The 21,328-nt window shown below is 39.2% G+C and overlaps 1 protein-coding gene across 4 annotated transcripts in view; it reads right to left on the bottom strand.

Annotated features, from left to right (window-relative positions):
- Window positions 1-21,328, bottom strand: part of AMN1 (antagonist of mitotic exit network 1 homolog) — a 79,640-nt gene that overhangs the window by 6,527 nt on the left and 51,785 nt on the right. For all 4 annotated transcript variants that reach the window (XM_065939698.1, XM_065939680.1, XM_065939689.1 and 1 more), the window contains one exon: window positions 18,687-18,798. In XM_065939698.1, the coding sequence (XP_065795770.1) occupies window positions 18,687-18,798 (112 nt within the window). The remainder of the gene's footprint in view (window positions 1-18,686; window positions 18,799-21,328) is intronic.

Raw genomic sequence — 21,328 nt, 5'->3', positions numbered from 1 at the left:
AAACACTGATGCTGAAGAAACTGAAATTGACTGGTTCTATGAAGACCTAGAACACCTTCTAGAACTAACATCAAAAAAGACGTCCTTTTCATCCTTGGGGATTGAAATACAAAAGTAGGAAGTCAAGAGATACCTGGAGTAACAGGCAAGTTTGGCCCTGAAGTACAAAATGAGGCAGGACAGAAGCTAACAGAGTTTTGTCAAGAAAACACACTGATCATAGCAAGCACCCTTTTCCAACAACCAAAGAGATGACTCTATACATGGACATCACCAGGTGGTCAATACTGAAGTCAAATAATTATGCTCTTTGCAGCCACAGACGGAGAAGCTCTATTATAGTCAGTAAAAACAAGACCTGGAGCTTGTGGCTCATATCATGAACTCTTTATTGAAAAATTCATGCTTAAGTTGAAGAAAGTAGGGAAAGCCACTAGGCCATTCAGGTATGACCCCAATCAAATCCCTTATACAGTGAGGTGACAGATAGATTCAAGAGGTTAGATATGATAGACAGAGTGCCTGAAGATCTACGAACAGAAGTTTGTAACACTGAACAGGAGGCAGTGACCAAAACCATCCCAAAGGAAAAGAAATGCAAGAAAGCAAAGTGGTTGTTTGAGGAGGCTTTACAAATAGCTGAGGAAAGAAGAGAAGTGAAAGGTAAGGAAGAAAGGGAAAAATATACCCAAGTGAATGCAGAGTTCCAGAGAATAGCAAAGAAGAATTAAGAAGGCCTTCTTAAATGAATAATGCAAAGAAATAGAGGAAAACAATAGAATGAGAAAGACTAGAGATCTCTTCAAGACAATTGGAGATATCAAGGGAGTATTTCATGCAAGGATGGGCATGATAAAGGACAGAAATGGTAAGGACCTAATAGAAGAAGAAAAGATTAAGAAGAGGTAGCAAGAATACACAGAAGAACTATACAAGAAAGGTCTTAAAGACCCAGATAACTACAATGGTGTGGGCATTCAGCTAAAGCCAGACATTCTGGAGTGTGAAATCAAGGGGGCATTAGGAAGCACTGGAAGTCTCAATCATGGAGCAGACATGCTGCCTGGGACTCTTTCCCAGTTGGGACTCCAGATGTGCTGTGACACGGGACTTTGCAGCACTGTTTAAGTCTGGATGTTGGTCTAAACCCAATTTGGTGATGTACTCTCTGCTCTTTTTATTTCTCTTTTCATGTTAGTATATTGAACGTGAGGTAGATCATTCTCTAATAAATATCTGTATTATTTATTTGTATATAACAAGTGGCTTATTTTGTTAACAAATCCTTTGAACCTGAGATAAAAGTGAAAACTTTTGGCAAAACATTAATTGGTGCTGTGAGCAGGATTTGTGAAACAAAATGCCACTCTTTAAGAAAAAAAGAGATTAAGGTCGATGAAGTTTTTATTCCTAGATGGGAAGATTCACCCTATTGCTCATTAGCTAGTGAATGGGGGTGTATTCACTGTATTATGTGAGAATTGGAACCTTAAATTAAAACAGGCCAAAACTTTAAAGGGCTTCCCTGGTAGCTCAGCTGGTAAGGAATCCACTTGCAATGCAGGAAACCCCGGTTCGATTCCTGGGTTGGGACAATTGGCTGGAGAAGGGACAGGCTACCCACTCCAGTATTCTTGGGCTTCCCTGTGGCTCAGCTGGTAAAGAATCCACCTGCAATGTGGGAAACTTGCCTTCAATCCCTCAGTTGGGAAGATTCCCCAGAGAAGGGAAAGGCTGCCCACTCCAGTATTCTGGTCTGGAGAATTCCATGGACTGTATAGTCCATGGGGTTGCAAAGAGTTACTCACGACTGAGCAACTTTCACTAGGAAGCATTACTGTTAATACGAACAAAGATAGTGGAAGTGATGGAATTCCAGCTGAACGATTTAACATCCTAAAAGATGATGCTGTTAAAGCACTTCACTCGTATATCAGCAAGTTTGGAAAAATCAGCAGGGGCCACAGAAATTGGAACAGGTCAGTTTTCATTCCAATATCAAAGAAGGGCAATGCCAAAGAATGTCCAAACTACCATACAACTGCACTCATTTCACATCCTAGCAAGGTTATGCTCTAAATCCATCAAGCTAGGCTTCAGCAGTACATGAACTGAGAATTGTTATATATACAAGCTGGGTTTAGAAAAGACAGAGGAACCAGAGATCAAATTGGCAACATTCGTTGGATCATGGAGAAAACAAGGGAATTCCAGAAAAGACATCTATTTCTGCTTCATTGACTATGCTAAAGTCTTTGGTTGTGTGGATCACAACAAACTGTGGAAAATTCTTAAAAGATACTGTAATACCAACTTACCTTACCTGCCTCCTGAGAAACCTGTATGAGTCAAGAAGCCACAGTTAGAACTGACATTGAATAACTGACTGGTTAAAAATTGGGAAAGTGGTATGCCTAGGTTGTATATTGTCTCCTTGCTTATTTAACTTCTATGCAAAGTACCTCTTGTGAAATGCTGGAATCAAGCTTGCTGGGAGAAATATCAATAACCTCAGATATGCAGATGATACCACTTTAATGTCAGAAAATGAAGAGGAACTATAGTGCCTCTTGATGAACATGAAAGAGAAGAGTAAAAAAGTTGGCTTGAAACTCAACATTGAAAAAACTAAGATCATGGCATCTGGTCCTGTCACTTCATAGCAAATAGAAGGGGAAAAGTGGAAGCAGTGGCAGATTTTACTTTCTTGGGCTCCAAAATCATTGTGGACGGTGACTGCAGCCATGACATTAAAAGACACTTGGAAGCAAAGCAATGACAAACCTAGACAGCATTTTAAAAACCAGAGACATCACTTTGCCAACAAAGGTCCATACCCATATAGTCAAATCTATGGTTTTTCTTCTTTTTTTTTTTTTGTAATTTAAAAAAAATTTTTTTTACTTCTTCAGTGGGTTTTGTCATACATTGACATGAATCAGCCATAGAGTTACACGTATTCCCCATCCCCATCCCCCCTCCCACCTCCCTCTCCACCCGATTCCTCTGGGTCTTCCCAGCCCACCAGGCCCGAGCACTTGATTCATGCATCCCACCTGGGCTGGTGATCTGTTTCACCATAGATAATATATATGCTGTTCTTTCGAAACATCCCACCCTCACCTTCTCCCACAGAGTTCAAAAGTCTGTTCTGTACTTCTGTGTCTCTTTTTCTGTTTTGCATATAGGGTTATCGTTACCATCTTTCTAAATTCCATATATATGTGTTAGTATGCTGTAATGTTCTTTATCTATCTGGCTTATTTCACTCTGTATAATGGGCTCCAGTTTCATCCATCTCATTAGAACTGATTCAAATGAATTCTTTTTAATGGCTGAGTAATATTCCATGGTGTGTATATATATACCACAAAAGCTATGGTTTTTCCAGGAGTCATGTACGGATGTGACAGTTGGACCATAAAGAAGGCTGATCTCCAAAGAACCAATGCTTTTGAACTGTGGTGCTACAGAAGACACTTGAGAGTCTCTTGGACTGCAAGGAGATCAAACCTGTCATTTCTGAAGAAAATCAACCTTGAATTAGAAGGACTGAGGCTGAAGCTGAAGCGCTAATACTCTGGCCACCTGATGGGAAGAGTCAACTCACCAGAAAAGATCCTGATGCTGGGAAAGATTGAGGGCAGGAGGAGAAGGGGGCAACAGAGGATGAGATGGTTTGATGGCATCACCAATTCAATGCACATGAATCTGAGCAAACTCTGGAAGACAGTGAAAGACAGGGAAGCCTGGTGTGCTACAGTCCATGGGGTTGCAAAGAGTTGGACATGACTGAGTGACTGAAAAACAACATGTATGGTTGTGAGAGTTGGACCATAAAGAGAGCTGAGTGCCGAAGATTTGTTGCTTTCAAATTGTGGTGCTAGAGAAGACTCCTGAGGGTCCCTTGGACAGCAAGAGAGATCAAACCAGTCAATCCTACAGGAAATCTATCCTGAATATCCATTCAGGATCCTCAATCCAATCCATTGGAAGGATTGAGGCTGAAGCTGAAGCTCCAATACTCTGGCCACATGATAGGAGGAGCTGACCCATTGGAAAAGATCCTCATGCTGGGAAAGATTGAGGGCGGGAGGAGAAGGGGATGACAGAGGACTAGATGGTTTGATGGCATCACCAACTCAATGTGCCAGGAGCCAGCACACGAGATCCCACCTATGACAAGGTCATGAGGAGAAAACCTGACGAGCAAGGCGGATCAGGATCCCGGGGATCTTGAAAAGCTGCCCCCGGCGCTCACCTTAAAGATGATATCTGTCTTTCTGATGCTTGCTTTAATAGATTACTCCTTAATTTCGGTGACACAGGCAGGAGGCCTTCCCCGATCTATTTCCAAATAAGAATCAACTTAGAACTTTAATCAATATGTCTCCCGGGTGGTGGTATCTTATGAGATTATCCAAGATGAAAGGAGTGTTTCAATTTAAACTCCTTCGCTGACATTTTAGTTTGTTTGGCAAATACGTCCATTCCCTTGGTACTAATATGCATGACTGCTCATAATACCTTAATCATAAAACAGCATAAAGAACCTGATCATATAAAGGCCCTAATAGACATAGAGCCCTTTGGGGGGTGAGGAAGCCCTATTAGAGACCACAAGAAAAATTATTCTAAAAGTGGTTATTGGGTTAACATTTGCTTGCTGTGTTTTTACTCTTAATGTGCTAAGGCTGTGCTATGGAAACCATTGTTAATATAGTTAAAGATCTAGAAAAATAAGAGCTTAGCCCTAGTGTGGTAACAGTCAGACAGTTGTTAATTATTAGCCAGGAGTGCTGGGCTGCCTCACCGAAGCTGCAGAGTCTGTATGGGATAAACCTCTTAGATAAATTTAACTGACAACTTCTGCAGAAGAACTGACTTTTATGTTAACAAGGTTATATTTCTACTATGTTGTGACATGCTGTACTATTGCCCTATGAGACTGCAACTTTTCTGTTAAGATCACCACAGAAAAAGAAAATAAGTTTACATTCACCTGACTTGCATAAAATGTTAATAGGCCCCAAGGCCAGGAGATAATGTGCAAAGATTTATTACAGAAATAGAATGCAGAAAACATCTTGTTCTTCCTAAACAACAAACTGATGTAATGTTAAACTAACCCTGTGTAAGCATGAGTAAGCATCTCGTACCTTGGATACATTCTGAGTGAGGGTATATAAACTGTTGTCAAAAAGTAAAAAACTAGACTTCGCTTTACAAAGGCTGGTCTCACGTGTCTTCTCTCGCCAACGCCGTTCATCCTGAGGGTACCCCTGGATCCTGCCGAGGCTGGACCCTGGCATCAATGGACATGAATTTGAGTAAACTCCGGGAGATAGTGAAGGACAGGGAATTTGGTGTGCTGCAGTCCATGGCACGGCAAAGAGTTGGGCATGACTTAACAACTGAACAACAGTGATTGCATTGGGCTGACCTGTGTAACTCAGGATCATCTTCCTATTGTAATATCAGTATATTGGTAGGTTCTAACCATTAAAACATGAACATATTTGGGTGGGGACATTAATTTGCTTATGGCTATACCATGTAGTCAAAAAATTGATGCTTTGAACTGTGGTGTTAGAGGAGACTCTTGAGAGTCCCTTGGACTGCAAGGAGATCCAACCAGTCTATCCTAAAGGAGATCAATTCTGGGTGTTCATTGGAAGGACTAATGCTGAAGCTGAAACTCCAATACTTTGGCCACCTCGTGCAAAGAGTTGACTCATTGGAAAAGACTCTGATGCTGGGAGGGATTGGGGGCAGGAGGAGAAGGGGACAACAGAGGATGAGATGGCTGGATGGCATTACCAACTCGATGGACATGAGTTTGAGTGAACTCCGGGAGTTGGTGATGGACAGGGAGGCCTGGCGTGCTGCGATTCACAGGGTCGCAAAGAGTCGGACATGACTGAACGACTGAACTGAACTGATACCATGTTAGTGGAATAAAGGATAAAAATGACATGATCTTTCAGATCTGGATTCCTCAGTGTGTATGCCTAGAAGTGGTATTGCTGGGTCATATGGCAGTTCTATTTCCAGTTTTTTAAGAAATCTCCACACCGTTTTCCATAGTGGCTGTACTAGTTTGCATTCCCACCAACAGTGTAAGAGGGTTCCCTTTTCTCCACACCCTCTCCAGCATTTATTGCTTGTAGACTTTTGGATAGCAGCCATCCTGACTGGCGTGTAATGGTACCTCATTGTGGTTTTGATTTGCATTTCTCTGATGATGAGTGATGTTGAGCATCTTTTCATGTGTTTGTTAGCCATCTGTATGTCTTCTTTGGAGAAATGTCTGTTTAGTTCTTTGGCCCATTTTTTGATTGGGTCGTTTATTTTTCTGGAATTGAGCTTCAGGAGTTGCTTGTATATTTTTGAGATTAATCCTTTGTCTGTTTCCTCATTTGTTATTATTTTCTCCCAATCTGAGGGCTGTCTTTTCACCTTACTTATAGTTTCCTTTGTTGTGCAAAAGCTTTTAATTTTCATTAGGTCCCATTTGTTTATTTTTGCTTTTATTTCCAATATTCTGGGAGGTGGGTATTTCAAAAGACACAGAAAAGACATTTGACAAAATCCAACATTCATGATAAAAACATTTAGCATACTAGAAACAGAAAGGAACTTCTTCAACTTGATAAAGGGCATCTATGAAAAAGCTGCCACTAACGTCATCCTTCCTGGTGAGAGATTAACTACTTTCCCCCTAAGATCAGGAACAAATACAAGGAGTTCTGCTTTTGTCACTTCTATGCTTCAGTGCACTGGAGGTTCTAACCATGGAAATTAGGGAAGAAAAAGAAAAACCATTCATGTTGGAAAGGAAAAAGTAAAACCTTTTTTTAAAAAATTGTAGTTACATAATATGGTATATAGAATTTTCTAAGGAATCTACTAAAAATTAGAATTAATAAATCAGTTCAGAAACATTGCAGTACATAAGATGAATATACAAAAATAAATTTATTTCTATACAATGAACAATCCTAAAATTGAAAGTAGCTCTTTGCCCCTTTCGTGTTTGTCCATTTCTGTCCCCCTCTAATCATAAAAGAACTAATTATAGAAATGAAATCAGTAAGCAATTGAAATGAACACCTGACTTATGCTCTCCTGAATGCACATTGTGCCTTGTCTAACTTGTTGATTCTTTTCCTGGATAAAAAAACAAGCCAGAGTGAAGAATTAAGTAGTTTAAAAATGATGGGCTCTCTAACCCCAATAGCCCCCTTAGCAATCCTGCAGGCAGATCATGCAGGCAAGGTTTTCTTCTCTCTGAAGAAAGAGTCAGCTAGTCTGCACTCTATGGAGAATGATGTAAAACCCAACCTCCTACCCTGATGTGTCACTGAGATTCTCCCATCTTTCTCTTTAAAAACTGTCATCGCTGAGCAGAATCCTTGTAGTTGGTCTCTAGATATGAGTCCACCATCTTCCCAGATTGCCACTTTTGTGCTTTCTTTCTTCTTCTCCTTCATTATTATTATATTATTTTGGCCATACTAGGCGACTTGCAGGATCTTAGTTCTACCACTAGGGATCAAACCCAGGCCCTCAGCAGTGAAAGCATGGAGTCCTAACCTCTAGAATGCCAGGGAATTCCTCCAGGCTTTCTGATTAAAGCACTTTCTTTTCTATTGACACTTGCCTCTTGAATTACTGGCATGTGAAAGGCAAGCAGCCAAACCTGGGTTTGGTTACAAAATGAAATTAAGAAAATAATTTCACTTATATTACCATCAAAAAGAATACTTAGGAGTAAGTTTAACAAAATAAGTGAAAAACTTATACTCTGAAAACTACAAAAGACTGTTGAAAGAAATGAAAGTAGATCTAATAAATGGGACGATGTCCATTTCAAAGATCAGAATAAATGATTCATGGATCATTATCCATTTTTTTCATAGATCAGAAGAGTCTTCGTTAAGACGGCAGTACTCCCCAAACTGATCTACAGATTCAATGCCATCCTTAGCAAAATGCCACCTAATTTTTTAAAAAGAAATTGACAAAACGATCCTAATATTTACACAGGAATTTAAGGGAATCAGAACAGTCAATATGGTTTCGAAAAAAACAAAATGGGAAACATATACTTCCTGATATACTTTAGTTGGTGTTTCTAAGACTATTTTGGCATTTTTACTAATTATGAATTTATTATCAAATGTATGTAAATATTTATCTTCTTATTATATTTGTGTCATTCTTCTGTAGGAATCTATTATTACACATAAATAGAAAAACACTTTTCCCTCTAGCTCTGAGTATATAGTATATGTTAATGTAATTACAAAATTTGATGCTAGAGGGCAGTTGCCTCATTGTGTCTGACTTTGCAACCCCATGGACTATAGCATGCCAGGCCTCCCTGTCCCTCACCATCTCCTGGAGTTTGCCCAAGTTCATGGCCATTGCATTGGTGATGCCATCCAGCCATCTCATCCTCTGATGCCCTCATCTCTTTCTGCCCTCGGTCTTTTCCAGGATTACATTACTCAGTCTCTTCAGGCAGCTTTTCCTCATAAATATATAGAGTACTAAGGGCAGTGAGTGAATAGTAGGAATATTTGATGCCTATGAGTTTCTTATGCTATAGGGAGAAACTCTGGCATCTCTAAGTATTTCATGATCTCTTGCCAGAATATTTTGTAGAAACTGTGGAAGAGGAAAAAAATTCTTTACCCTTCTGAGCTCTTGGCTGAGATCCCCTGGTAACCAAAGATGAATTAACAAAAGAAAAACAAACAGAAGATTATCAACAAGAATACTTCATGTATATATGGGAGATAATCAGGAAAAATGAGTAAACTTCTTGAGATGGCCCAAGTTACCACCATTTTCAGCTAAAGACAATTCAGAGATGTTGGGATTGTTGGGAAACTGATTATGGAAAGTTATCAGTAAGAGTACAATTAACAAGGGTAATGAAACCAAACTCTGCCAGGCCCTCCTAGGTACAAGCCCCTCCATGTCTCCCATTTTTATTTATTGAAAAACCTTGTGTCTACTAGGCCTTCCCTGAGTTCCAAAGAACAGACTTAAACATTAATGATTAGAGAAATAGAAAATGCAGAAACAAAGCAGTCAAGCAAGAAAAGTAATAATAGCCAGAACAATAGAGTCACAGGACTCCTAGTTCCTCCTGAAGGGATACAGATAACAATCAGATGCATATCTTTGAGTTTTTCTGCAGAAACTAACACCCCTTTCACCAAGTGGAATATGTTGACTATATGATGACCACCAGCATTTTGGCTGACCCCAGACTGGCTGAAACCAGGAGATTGATGATTGAGATTCCCAAAACATCAACCTGCTATTTCACCACCAACCAATCAGAAAAACATGCATGAGTTGATCATGCACCCTGCGACCCTCATCACTTATGTTGCCTTTAAAAACCCTTGGCTGAAAGCCATCAGGGAGTTCCCGCCTTTTGAGAATCAGCTACCCATGCTGCTTGCTTGGAACCCTGCACTTTCCCTCACCACAACTTGGTGTCAGAAGATTGGCTTTGCTGCACATGGGGTGAAGAGACCGATTTCAGTTTGGTGACAGTAAGATTCACTATAAAGTTTTAAAGTGCCTTATCCACTGACTATGATTCTGATTTAGAGTCACCCCTCTCTTCTCACTTTCACTCTCCTTTTGGTACAGAGAGGAAGACATGGAGGGAGACATTTTACAAATGAGGATTTTTTAAAAAATGTAAACTCTCTTTACAAAAGGGTAACTTCTACTCTTTTCAGAGCTCCTCCTGTGTCTGCTGATTCTCAGGAAAAATAGCTTAAAATAGTCCTTATGCCAAAGAGGCATATTTGGGATGGCTTATTCTGCTACTTGGGCTTCTCTGGTGGCTCAGTGTAAAGAACCCACCTGCCAATGCAGGAGACCTGGGTTCGATCCCTGGGTCTGAAAGATCCCCCAGAGAAGAAAATGGCAACCCACTGTAGTATTCTTGCCGGGAAATCCCATGGATAGAGGAGCCTGGCAGTCACACATGACTAAGCAACTAAATAACAATTCTGCTACTCACCAAAACCAGACTCAGGACTGAAAAAGACTCTAAAGATCATTTATACCAATCACACTACTGATGCTTGATGTCACTCTCCTACTTCCTTCCCTTTTCTATTAGTAGTTAAGCCACTTGACACCAAAGGCTTAGGAAATTGCTCTATTGGAAAAAGAAGTAGAGATTGTGGATTAGGTGATTTAGGTTTTTTACTTCCAGTTCTACTAGTACCTATTTCTAATATCTGGGACAAGCCACCTAAATTTACTGTATTTCTATTCCCTTATCTTTCAAACAAAGAAACTGTGTAGATGACTTCTGAGGAATCTTTTACTTTACCATCTTTTTAAAAATCTATGACTAATGTAGATGGAGACCACTTTTTGAAAGAGATTCACCATCAGAGCTCTTGAAGCCCCAAGAAAAAGAAGAAACTATGGGAATGTAAATTAACAAACTAAGTTTTTCAAATGATCAAGGGAAATGTAATTAACACATTTTAATAGAATACACAGGTAAAAAAGTGAGGCTGCGCACATTTTTTCTAATATGCCATTACAGTGTGTGGCATAAAGAAGTTCTGTCATGCTGGATTAGTAACAGATGACTAAAGAATGATGAAGAAACAGAATAATATAGAATGTAGAAAATGAAATATATGAAATTTAAAAAGTAGTTGTCCTTGAAGCAAGGAATCAGCTTTAATTACAGGAAATTCTGAAACAAACCACTTGGCTCAATGTGGTAAATCCTGACATATTTATTATCCAGGAATCTAAAGAACTTGCTTGTAAAGTAATCAGACTGAAACAAATCCTCAGATATCACTAAAATTTGAGTTAAGTCAACCAAAAGTGGCAGATTTCCTGTTGGGTTTTCCTGCCTTTCAATATAAACATAAGGATGTTTGTGCTAATTGCTTTATTGGCCTTCTAAAATCTAAACCTAGGTGGCTGTGAATACTGTGAAACATGTTTAGATAATGGTTAGAAATAGAAATGTATGTCCAATTAAGGAGATTAACAGAACTATGTGAGTGGATATTACTGAAAATCATAGCAGACATAACTGAATTTAAAATAATATATTTAAAAATTATTTTCCTGTTTTCCGTAATGTCTATGATTTACAGTATTTTAAACAGCAGCTTAATTTTTTGTCTTTTCTGCAGATATAAAATCAGAGTGCTTCTAATAGTTTCAATACCTAATTTATAATGTGTAGTTTTCCTTACAGTCTGATTGTAATGTTAAGAAATTTTATAAAAACTTAGAAACATGGAGGAGAAGATAAACTTATTAATTCAGGGAATCAGATAAGTAACTGCCAATTTGTGGGTCAGGTTGCTTTGAGGATAACATAATACTAGAATTGCACAAACATATGTATATACATACATTCTTTTTTAAAGTGAACCATTTTTAAAGTCTTTATTGAATTTGTTACAATATTGCTTCTGTTTCATGTTTTGGTTTTTTGTCCTAGAGGCATGCGGGATCTTACCTCCCTGATGAGGAGGAGGAGGTTTAGTTGCTAAATCGTGTCTGATGCTTGTGACCCCACGGACTGTAGCCTGCCAGGCTCCTCTGTCTATGAGATTCTCCAGGCAAGAATACTGGAGTGGGTTGCCATTTCCTTCTCCAGGGGATCTTCCTGACCTAGGAACTGAACCCAGGACTCCTGCATTGAAGGCAGATTCTTTACCAACTGAGCTACAAGGAAAGCCCCGCCAGGGATCAAACCCACACCCCCTGCATTGGAGGTGAAGTCTTAACCAATGGACTGCCAGGGAAGTCCTATACATACCTTCTTTTTACAGAATATAAATCATATTGTTTTATCTAGTCAGATGTGACAAATCACATGAATATAAAAGAGGAAGCATATAAAGTGTTAGGATAGGAAAGAAGAAAGAACTTCCATTTATCAAGTAAAAAAAAAAGCATTTGTCTTCTTTGGAGAAAAAAGAAATTAATAAACATAAGGTGAATATATTAACTCATTTTATTTTTATTGAACTGTGGTGTTGGAGAAGACTCTTGAGAGTCCCTTGGACTGCAAGGAGATCCAACAAGTCCATCCTAAAGGAAATCAGTCCTGAATATTCATTGGAAGGACTGATGCTGAAGCTGAAACTCCAATACTTTGGCCACCTGATGTGAAGAACTGACACACTAGAAAAGACCCTGATGTTGGGAAAGGTTGAAGGCAGGAGAAGAAGGGGACAACAGAGGATGAGATGGTTGGATGGCATCACCAACTCAATGGACATGAGTTTGAGTAAACTCTGGGAGTTGGTGATGGACAGGGAGGCCTGGCGTGCTGCAGTCCATGTGGTCACAAGGAGTTGGACACGATGAGTGACTGAACTGATTTATTTTTATTCAATGATGGTAGCAAAAATATACAATGGTGCAGTGCTGACAGGAAAGAGTGAAGAGTAGAGACAATCTGGGTAGTTGAAAAAATTCAGCTTTTTTCTCTTTAAGAACCTTTAATGATAAAAACCATTGCATAGGAACTCCTGTATTATTATCAGAACACCCAATTTTATGACTGACAGTTATAAGGGAAAGTTGAGGTCTATAAAGTTAAGTTATTCATTGTTTTGGAGAGAAGAGAGTTCTGGAAAAACATCTACTTCTGCTTTATTGACTATACCAAAACCTTTGACTGTGTGGATCACTACAAACTGGAAAATTCTTAAAGAGATGGGAATACCAGACCACCTGACCTGCCTCTTGAGACATTTGTATGCAGGTCAGGAAGCAACAGTTAGAACTGGACATGGAACAACAGACTGGTTCCAAATAGGAAAAGGAGTACGTCAAAGCTGTATATTGTCACCGTGCTTATTTAACTTATATGCAGAGTACATCATGAGAAACGCTGAGCTGGAGGAAGCATGAGCTGGAATCAAGATTGCTGGGAGAAATATCAATAACCTCAGATATGTAGATGACACCACCCTTATGGCAGAAAGCAAAGAACTAAAGAGCTTCTTGATGAAAGTGAAAGAAGCGAGTGAAAAAGTTGACTTAAAGCTCAACATTTAGAAAACTAAGATCATGGCATCTGGTCTGATCACTTCATGGCAAATAGATAGGGAAACAGTGGAAACAGTGACAGACTTTATTTGTTTGGGCTCCAAAATCACTGCAGATGGTGACTACCGCCATGAAATTAAAATACGCTTGCTCCTTGGAAGAAAAGTTATGACCAACCTAGACGGCATTTTATAAAGCAGAGACATTACTTTGTCAACAAAGGTCCATCTAGTCAAGGCTATGGTTTTTCCAGTGGTCATGTATGGCTGTGAGAGTTGGACTATAAAGAAAGCTGAGCACCAAAGAACTGATGCTTTTGAACTGTGGTGTTGGAGAAGACTCTTAAGAGTCTCTTGGACTGCAAGGAGATCCAACCAATTCATCCCAAAGGAAATCAGTCCTAAATATTCATTGGAAGGACCGATGTTGAAGCTGAAGCTCCAATACTTTGGCCGCCTGATGCGAAGAACTGATTCATTGGAAAAGACCCTGATGCTGGGAAAGATTGAGGGCAGAAGGAGAAGGGGACGACAGAGGATGAGATGGTTGGATAGTATCACTGACTCAATGGACATGAGTTTGAGTCAACTCCGGGAGTTGGTGACAGACAGGAGGCCTGGCATGCTGCAGTCCATGGGGTCACAAAGAGTCGGACACGACTGAGCAACTGAATTCAACTGAACTGAGGAGACCAATGTTGACTTTAAAAAAATGCATAATGTGAGAGTTATGAGATAAATTTTATTTGGGGGCAAAATAAGGACTGCAGCCCAGGAGACAACACCTCCGAGAAACTGCTCCAAAGAGTGAGGGGGAAAGGTCAGGATATATGTGATTTTGGGGAAGGGAGAGAATATGCAATCAAGCACACATTTTCCCAGAAAGTTGCCTCAAGCCTCATGAAGCTTTCTGCTGGTCATGGGAAACAATCGTCTCCATGAAGGATTTTAGCGCTTTTCTACAGATGAGGAGATACAAGAATTGGGTATATAAAATTGGCTCCTGAAAATATCTAACTATCTGAAGACCTGACCTGCCAGTTTCCCCCTCCCCACCAGCACAGAGCGCCTCATTTCTCCACCCTGAACTCCTTTCAGGGGGTGTTGAAGGTCAGCAGCTACAGCAGCACAAGATTGAATCCTTGTGGAGGTAGATGGCAGGCTCCCATGGCAAGTGCCTATGTGTGGCTGACACTGAGGATTGGTGCTCATTTCACTTCATCTTGAGATTTTTGTTTAATCTTAGCACTATTATTAAAAACTCTGTCACAATGGGCAAGTACCGTTTCAGTTTCTCACTTTCCTATTCTGTGAAAGCAGGGATTAAAAAAAAAAAAACCATAAATTATCCTGTGTTTAAAAAATTTGAGAAATGCTTGTTTAGGGGAGCAAAACTTTGTAGCCATCCCATAGTGTCTAGCATCAGGATTATTTCAAGCCGAAAACAATCAAGGCCCAAGGGACTCAAGAAGAAACTTTGCCCTTTCCCCTTACTGCCTGAAGGAAGTACAGATCAACTCCTCCTACCCCCATCAGAGATTATCTGCAAAGAATCTGGGCTAGGTATGGTGGGGGAAACTCAGTGAGGGGCCTAGAGTTCAGAGAACCTTTATGTTACATTGTCTCTGCATGGCCCAACAAATATTTGTTTACTAACCATTTACTTTTTTTATTTCCATATGAATTGCCTTCATCTCCCTTGAAGGTCCAAACATCTACCCCTGCATGTCCTTTTTAGCGTTTCAGACATTTTGGCTATTTACTCAGTTCTCTTGGGTCTCTCCCATGTATGTAAATTCTGATTTTTCTCCTCTTTACCTGCCTCCTGTCAATTTAATTTTTAGATAAGCCAGAAGAATCTAAAAGGGTAGAGGAAAATTTCTAACTCCTTGACACTTGGATAAAAAAAAGTTTCTTGGCTATAGTATTTCTTAGAGCCTTTGAAAAATGAATATTCATTATAGTGATATATTTCCTACACTTTTTGGACACATAAACATATTTTGTTTTATGCTGCATACCGTGAGCAAGGGATTGTGTGGCAGAACAAGAGAAAAGATATGACCACAAGGTAGCAGTAGCATACAAGGAGATTTACCTGGGCAGCCCTTTGCCAGGTTTGCAGGGAAGGGGAGTCCCACACAGCAGAAGAACTTCCAAAGGGGTGTGTGTATGAGTCTCGGCAAGGAAGCAAGGTGAGGGAACTCCCAGGAGACTGAGGAGAGAGGTTATCTGTCATCCCTTTCTGGGCCACATGAGAGTTGGTAAATTCAGTATTTTGAGTCACTATACGGATGGGAAAAGAGTGGGATTAAGCTTTCCTAGTGTCTATAGTCAGGGGCTTCCCCGGTGGTGTAGCAGTAAAGAATCCGCCTACAATGCAGGAGACCTGGGTTTGATCCCTGGGTCAAGAAGATCTGGAGAAGGAAACAGCAACCCACTCTAGTAATCTATATCCAGTGTTATATAATCATACCAGACAGGCTGATAATATACCTTTGGTTTCCAGTGATCTCAGTAATTATATAATCTATCTCAAAACTGTCTTTTTGCTTTAAAAAGATCAGACTAATCATTACAGCATATTTTCAGTTCATATTCGTTAGTCATTTCGATATTAATACAGGCACATTTAAGCATTTTAATATTGGTCTTATACTAAAATTTTCAGTTTTTGGTTGTACCTTCTAAATATTTCATTACCTATAAGGTCTTTGATAATTGTTTTAGGCAGTTTGCCTAAGGAGAAGCTTTTCTGGTTGACTATATAGTCTGTTTTCACTTCTATTAAAAGTAGAGACAAAATGCCAAATTAACCATTTCCAAATTGTAACCAGAAAGATGATCAAGGTAAAATTAACAAAGGTTGAGTTTACAATGTATTAGGTAGTCAAGCTGATCTGAGACAAATATAACAGAACATTAAACCAGAATTATTCCAGCTAAGATTCTAGGACTAGAGGTACCAGCTACTCTCTCATTCTAAAATGAGATACCAGACCACTTGTACATGACTTGCAAATGCTTGGCTGAAAACTGATTTTGGAATCTTTGGTGCCTTATCCATTCAAAGATATAAAAGTGTAAAAATGGGAAGTGATGGAAAATTGGAAATTAAAGAAAGGATTTCTTTGAAGACAGTTGTGATTTGAGTTCTAGAAAGAGGGCTGCAGGTGTTTGCTCTTCCCTTCAAGCCTAGTGAGAGAAGGCTCCAAGGGGATCAGTTGGAGAATCTGATATGTCCCCTGGAGCTTGGGGAACACAACACACATCACAAACAGTACACATCAGACCTGAGAAAATAAAAAGCAGGCTATGTTAAGAGTCCATGTGGTTAAAGAGAGGACTGAAGCGGGGAAATATCTACACTCTCACCATCTAAAGTATTGTGTTCCCTGTGGACAGATGTGAGCTAGCATGGGTTGCCTTGTATTTTGCTTATGAAAGCAACCTAGATGGTCGAGGTAACCTCAACAGAAAGAAACTAAAGGTATACTGCTAAAGGCATGAGGGCAGAGGAGGAAATTGCTTGCTACTAGCCAGCAGACACATTTGCTTGAATCAAGAGAACTGTAGGTAGGAGATAAACACAGTGAGGAGGGGAGTGGCAGAAAGTGGCCTCTGAAGAAGGTCACCAGTGCCCCACTTTCGTAAGAGTATGGATCAGGATCAGCTCACCTACTGAGTCCATGGTGCTGCCACCAGATCACAGTGGTAGTGCTCAAGTGAGACTTTTCTTTCCCTTACCTGCCCTCCTGCTCATCGCAGTCCTACCCTGTACTAACATTGCTGAGGTCAGAAATCGTGGTGGGTGAGTTAGTAAAGGAAGAGGAGAATCAGGAGGGAAAACAGGGAAACTAACAATGTTCCCTTGACACAGCAGTCTTTCCACCTACAGCAAACCTGAGCTAACTGGAGGAGTGAAAAGCTTTAATTTGAACTCGTTTGGAGTACTACATGGGATGAAAATTGATAAGAAAAGTCAGGGGCACATGTTTGAGATTTTCATTTGGGTTTGGGAAAAATTAACTCCTATAGAGCAAATTTGTAATTAATATAGTGAGAGGAAAATGTAGTCACTTTATGAGTACCACTTTCTTGTTCAGTGTATTGATTAAACATACATATACCTCACTGAGTAGATTTACACACTTTTAGTTGGTATTCTGAAAAGACCTATTATCAAAAATGGCTGCAATTATATTTCACATATTGTGGTCTCTTCCATCTTACAATAATAGCCTTCTTGTTAAAATATAATTTTCTGCCTTGTTTGATGACTAGAGAGCCTCTGCCTACCTTCTCATAACCCTCAGAATAGTGTTCACATTAACTGATTCCCTGTACTCAGTCACATGAATTTTTCTGGTTCTAAATTATTTTCTTAAAATTATGATTATTAATTTTTAATAGGTAAAATCATTCACATGGTACAAAATTCAAAAGGACAAAAGGGTATATGGTGAAGGATTTTTCCTACTCTTGTCTCTCCACAACCTTCCCCAGAGGTACCCACTGGTAATAATTTCCAACTGAAGTTTTGGCATTAGTGTTCTAAAAAATGTCTACCTAAAATAAGATTTTAGTCTTCATTACAGATGTCTTTGATAACCAAATATAACCCATTACAGGCTTAGTTTAGCTTGACAGTTCAAACAGAAAAAGTGGAAGTTGTCAAAAAGACAGTAACTATTAAATCGTAATTAGGAAAATAAGCTGGAAGGGCAGGGCATTAAGTACTGACTTACAAGTGAGAACCAGGTTATACTGTGGTAGGGGACCCATGTGTAGCAATAATGTGCAAGAGGTGTCATGGCTCTTATACAAACCAAAGGCTGTGACTAATTAAGTGAAGTACCACATCAGCCAAATGATTCTGAATCTCGATGGTTACAGCTTGGTGTGTTTACAGTTAACAGGTCATTTAGCATATTTGATAGATTTAATATTATAAATGACTACATAAAGCATCATGTTTAATATCATGACCACTACTACTGCCACCATCATCCTTATCATCACAGTTAGCATTTATTGAGCCTTGGCCATCACTGCCATCACCATCACCATCATCATCATGATTAACATTTACTGAACCCTCAGTATGTGCTAGGCACCAAAAAATGTGTTGTCATGATCAAGTTTATAAGGTAGGTACTGTCATTATACTCACCTTCAGATAAGGAAACTGAATAATGGAATGGGTTAAGTAATTTACTCAAGGTTACACAGTTATTAAAAGATGAAACCAAGATTTGAACCCAAGCAGCCTCATACTTACCCTGGTGGATCAGATGGTATAAAGAATCTGCCTGCAGTGCAGGCGACCTGGGTTCAATCCCTGAGTTGGGAAGATCCCCTGAAGAAGGAGGGGCTTCCCTGGTGGCTCAGTGGTTAAGAATCTACCTGCAATGTAGGAGCCTCAGGAGTCATGGGTTCGATCCCTGAGTTGGGAAGATCCCCTGGAGGAGGGAATGGCAACCCACTCCAGTATTCTTGCCTGGAGAATTCCACAGACAGAGGTGGGCTAGAGTCCACGGGGTTGCAAAGAGTCAGACATGATTGCTCAACTAACACACACACACACACACATAGCTTTATACTAACCTGTTATTAGAGGGCATCCATGGAAGAGTAATATACATATCTGAGGACAGCAAGTAAGGACAGCTTCTACAGCCTCGTCAGTCAGATTCACACAATGCCCCATATGAATCTCCTGTTTAAAAATAAAGTATAATCAAAAGAAAAAACAGGACAATAAGAACAGTGTGAAATGCTTGGGAAATATGTACTCTGATAACAAAACCCCCAATAACCACTTGCAAGAAAAACTCTATAGGAAGGACCAATGAAAGTCTATAGTTGTAAAGTAATTAGCCTCCAACTAATAAAAATAAATGGAAAAAAAATAAAAGATTGTTCATAAAAAAAAAAAAATAAAAGATCACTTTTGCTGAATCTCTAAAAAAAAAAAGAGTCTATAGTAATTTGGAACGTATTAGAAGCTTTAAAAGTGAAATGCCCAACCACTTTATAAGGCAATTTGGCAGTATATATTAAAACTGACAATAAGTATCATCTAGAATCCAGCAATTAATTCCAACTGCAGACATCCACTATAAAGAGAGAAATGCTTGTATATGTGTGTAAGGAAACAATTTGTAAATATGTCAACTGAAATATTACTTGTAATAGTAAATAAATGGAGATTGGGTAAGTAAATGGTGGTTCATTAATATATTGTAATAAGATAAAACAATTACAAAGAAAAATATTTACTTGTATTAATAGACATAAATCTTACACATAATATTAGTTTAGATACTTTAGAAAACAGTGTTGTAGCATTTTATAAAGCTAAACATGTACTCACTGTATGACACAGCAGTTCCATTCTAGTTATTTACCCCCCAAAATGAAACTATATGTCTACACAAAGACTTGTATGCAAATGTCCACAGCAGTATTTATAATAGTCTAAAATTGGAACAATCTGAAAGGTGAATATATGAGCAAGCTGTGTTATACCCAGACTATGGAATACTACTCAGTCAAAAAAAAGGGATGAAACATTAACATGTTTAACAACGTGGATGAATCTCAAAAATATTATACCAAATGAAAGAAGTAAAGAAAATAATAAAAAACCAAAAGATGATTCACTGCATGATTTCATTCATATAAAATATAAAATTTCATATAAAATATAAATTTCATATAAAATACTATAGAAAAAGCAAAACTATATTGACAAATGACAAGGCCACAGCAGAGCATTGACTTCAAAGAGATGGGAGAAAACCTCTTGGGGTGATGGAAATATTCTATACTTAATTGTGGTAGTGGTTATAAGATTGTAAAACAACTACCAACATTCATCAAACTGTACACTTAAAACAGGTGAATTTTATTGTATGTAAATTCAACTTCAATAAAGCTTGAGAAAAATTTTAAAACATGATTTTGAATAAAAAATCAAATTGTAAAACAATACATATGATATGAAACTATTATGCATTATTTAAAAACACATGACTCATTTGAAAAGACCCTGATGCTGGGAAAGATTGAAGTCAGGAGGAGAAGGGGACGACAGAGGATGAGATGGTTGGATGGCATCACTGACTCAATGGACATGAGTTTGAGTAAACTCTGGGAGTTGGTGATGGACAGGGAGGCCTGGCGTGCTGCAGCCCATGTGGTCGCAAAAAGTCGGACATTACTGAGCAACTGAACTGAACTGAACTGAAAAACACATAAAACAATATAATATCTTGTTTATGAATATTTTACAATGAAGGCAGCAGAGAAGGGGACAACAGAGAATGAGATGGTTGGATGGTATCACTGACTCTAAGGACATGAGTTTGAGTAAACTCCAGGAGTTGGTGATGGATAGGGAGGCCTGGCGTGCTGCAGTCCATGAGGTCGCAAAGAGTTGGATATGACTGAGAGACTGAACTGATCACAAACAATGAAGCCCAAGCTGAAACCAAGATTACCAGGAGAAATATCAATAACCTCAGATATGCAGATGATACCGCCTTTAGGGCAGAAAGCAAAGAGGAACTAAAAAGCCTCCTGATGAAGGTGAAAGAGGAGAGTTAAAAAGCTGGCTTAAAACTCAACATTCAAAAAAGATGATCATGGCATCCGGTCCCATCACTTCATGGCAAGTAGATGGGGAAACAATGGAAAAAGTGAGAGATTTTATTTTCTTGTGCTCCAAAATCACTGTAGATGGTGACTGCAGCCATAAAATTAAAGGACACTTGCTCCTTGGAAGAAAAACTATGACAAACTAAAATAGCACATTAAAGACCAGAGACATTACTTTGCCAACAAAGGTCTCTATAGTCAAAGCTATGGTTTTTCCAGTAGTCATGTATAGATGTGAGAGTTGGACTATAAAGATAACTGACCGCTGAAGAATTGATGCTTTTGAACTGTAGTGTTGGAGAAGACTCTTGAGAGTCCCTTGGACTACAAGGAGATCAAACCAGTTGATTCTAAAGGAAATCAGTCCTGAATATTCATTAGAAGGACTACGTTGAAGCTGAAGCTCCAGTACTTTGGCCACCAGATGTGAAGAGCTGACTTGTTAGATAATACCCTGAGGCTGGGAAAGGTTGAAGGCAGGAGGAGAAGGGGATGACAGAGAATGAGATGATTGGATGGCGTCACTGACTTGATGGACATGAGTTTGAGCAAGCTCTGGGAGATGGTGAAGGACAGGGAAGCCTGGC

This window comes from Muntiacus reevesi, chromosome 1 (assembly GCF_963930625.1).
Source record: "Muntiacus reevesi chromosome 1, mMunRee1.1, whole genome shotgun sequence".
Lineage (NCBI taxonomy): Eukaryota > Metazoa > Chordata > Mammalia > Artiodactyla > Cervidae > Muntiacus > Muntiacus reevesi.
This window is presented reverse-complemented; position numbering and strand designations above follow the sequence as displayed.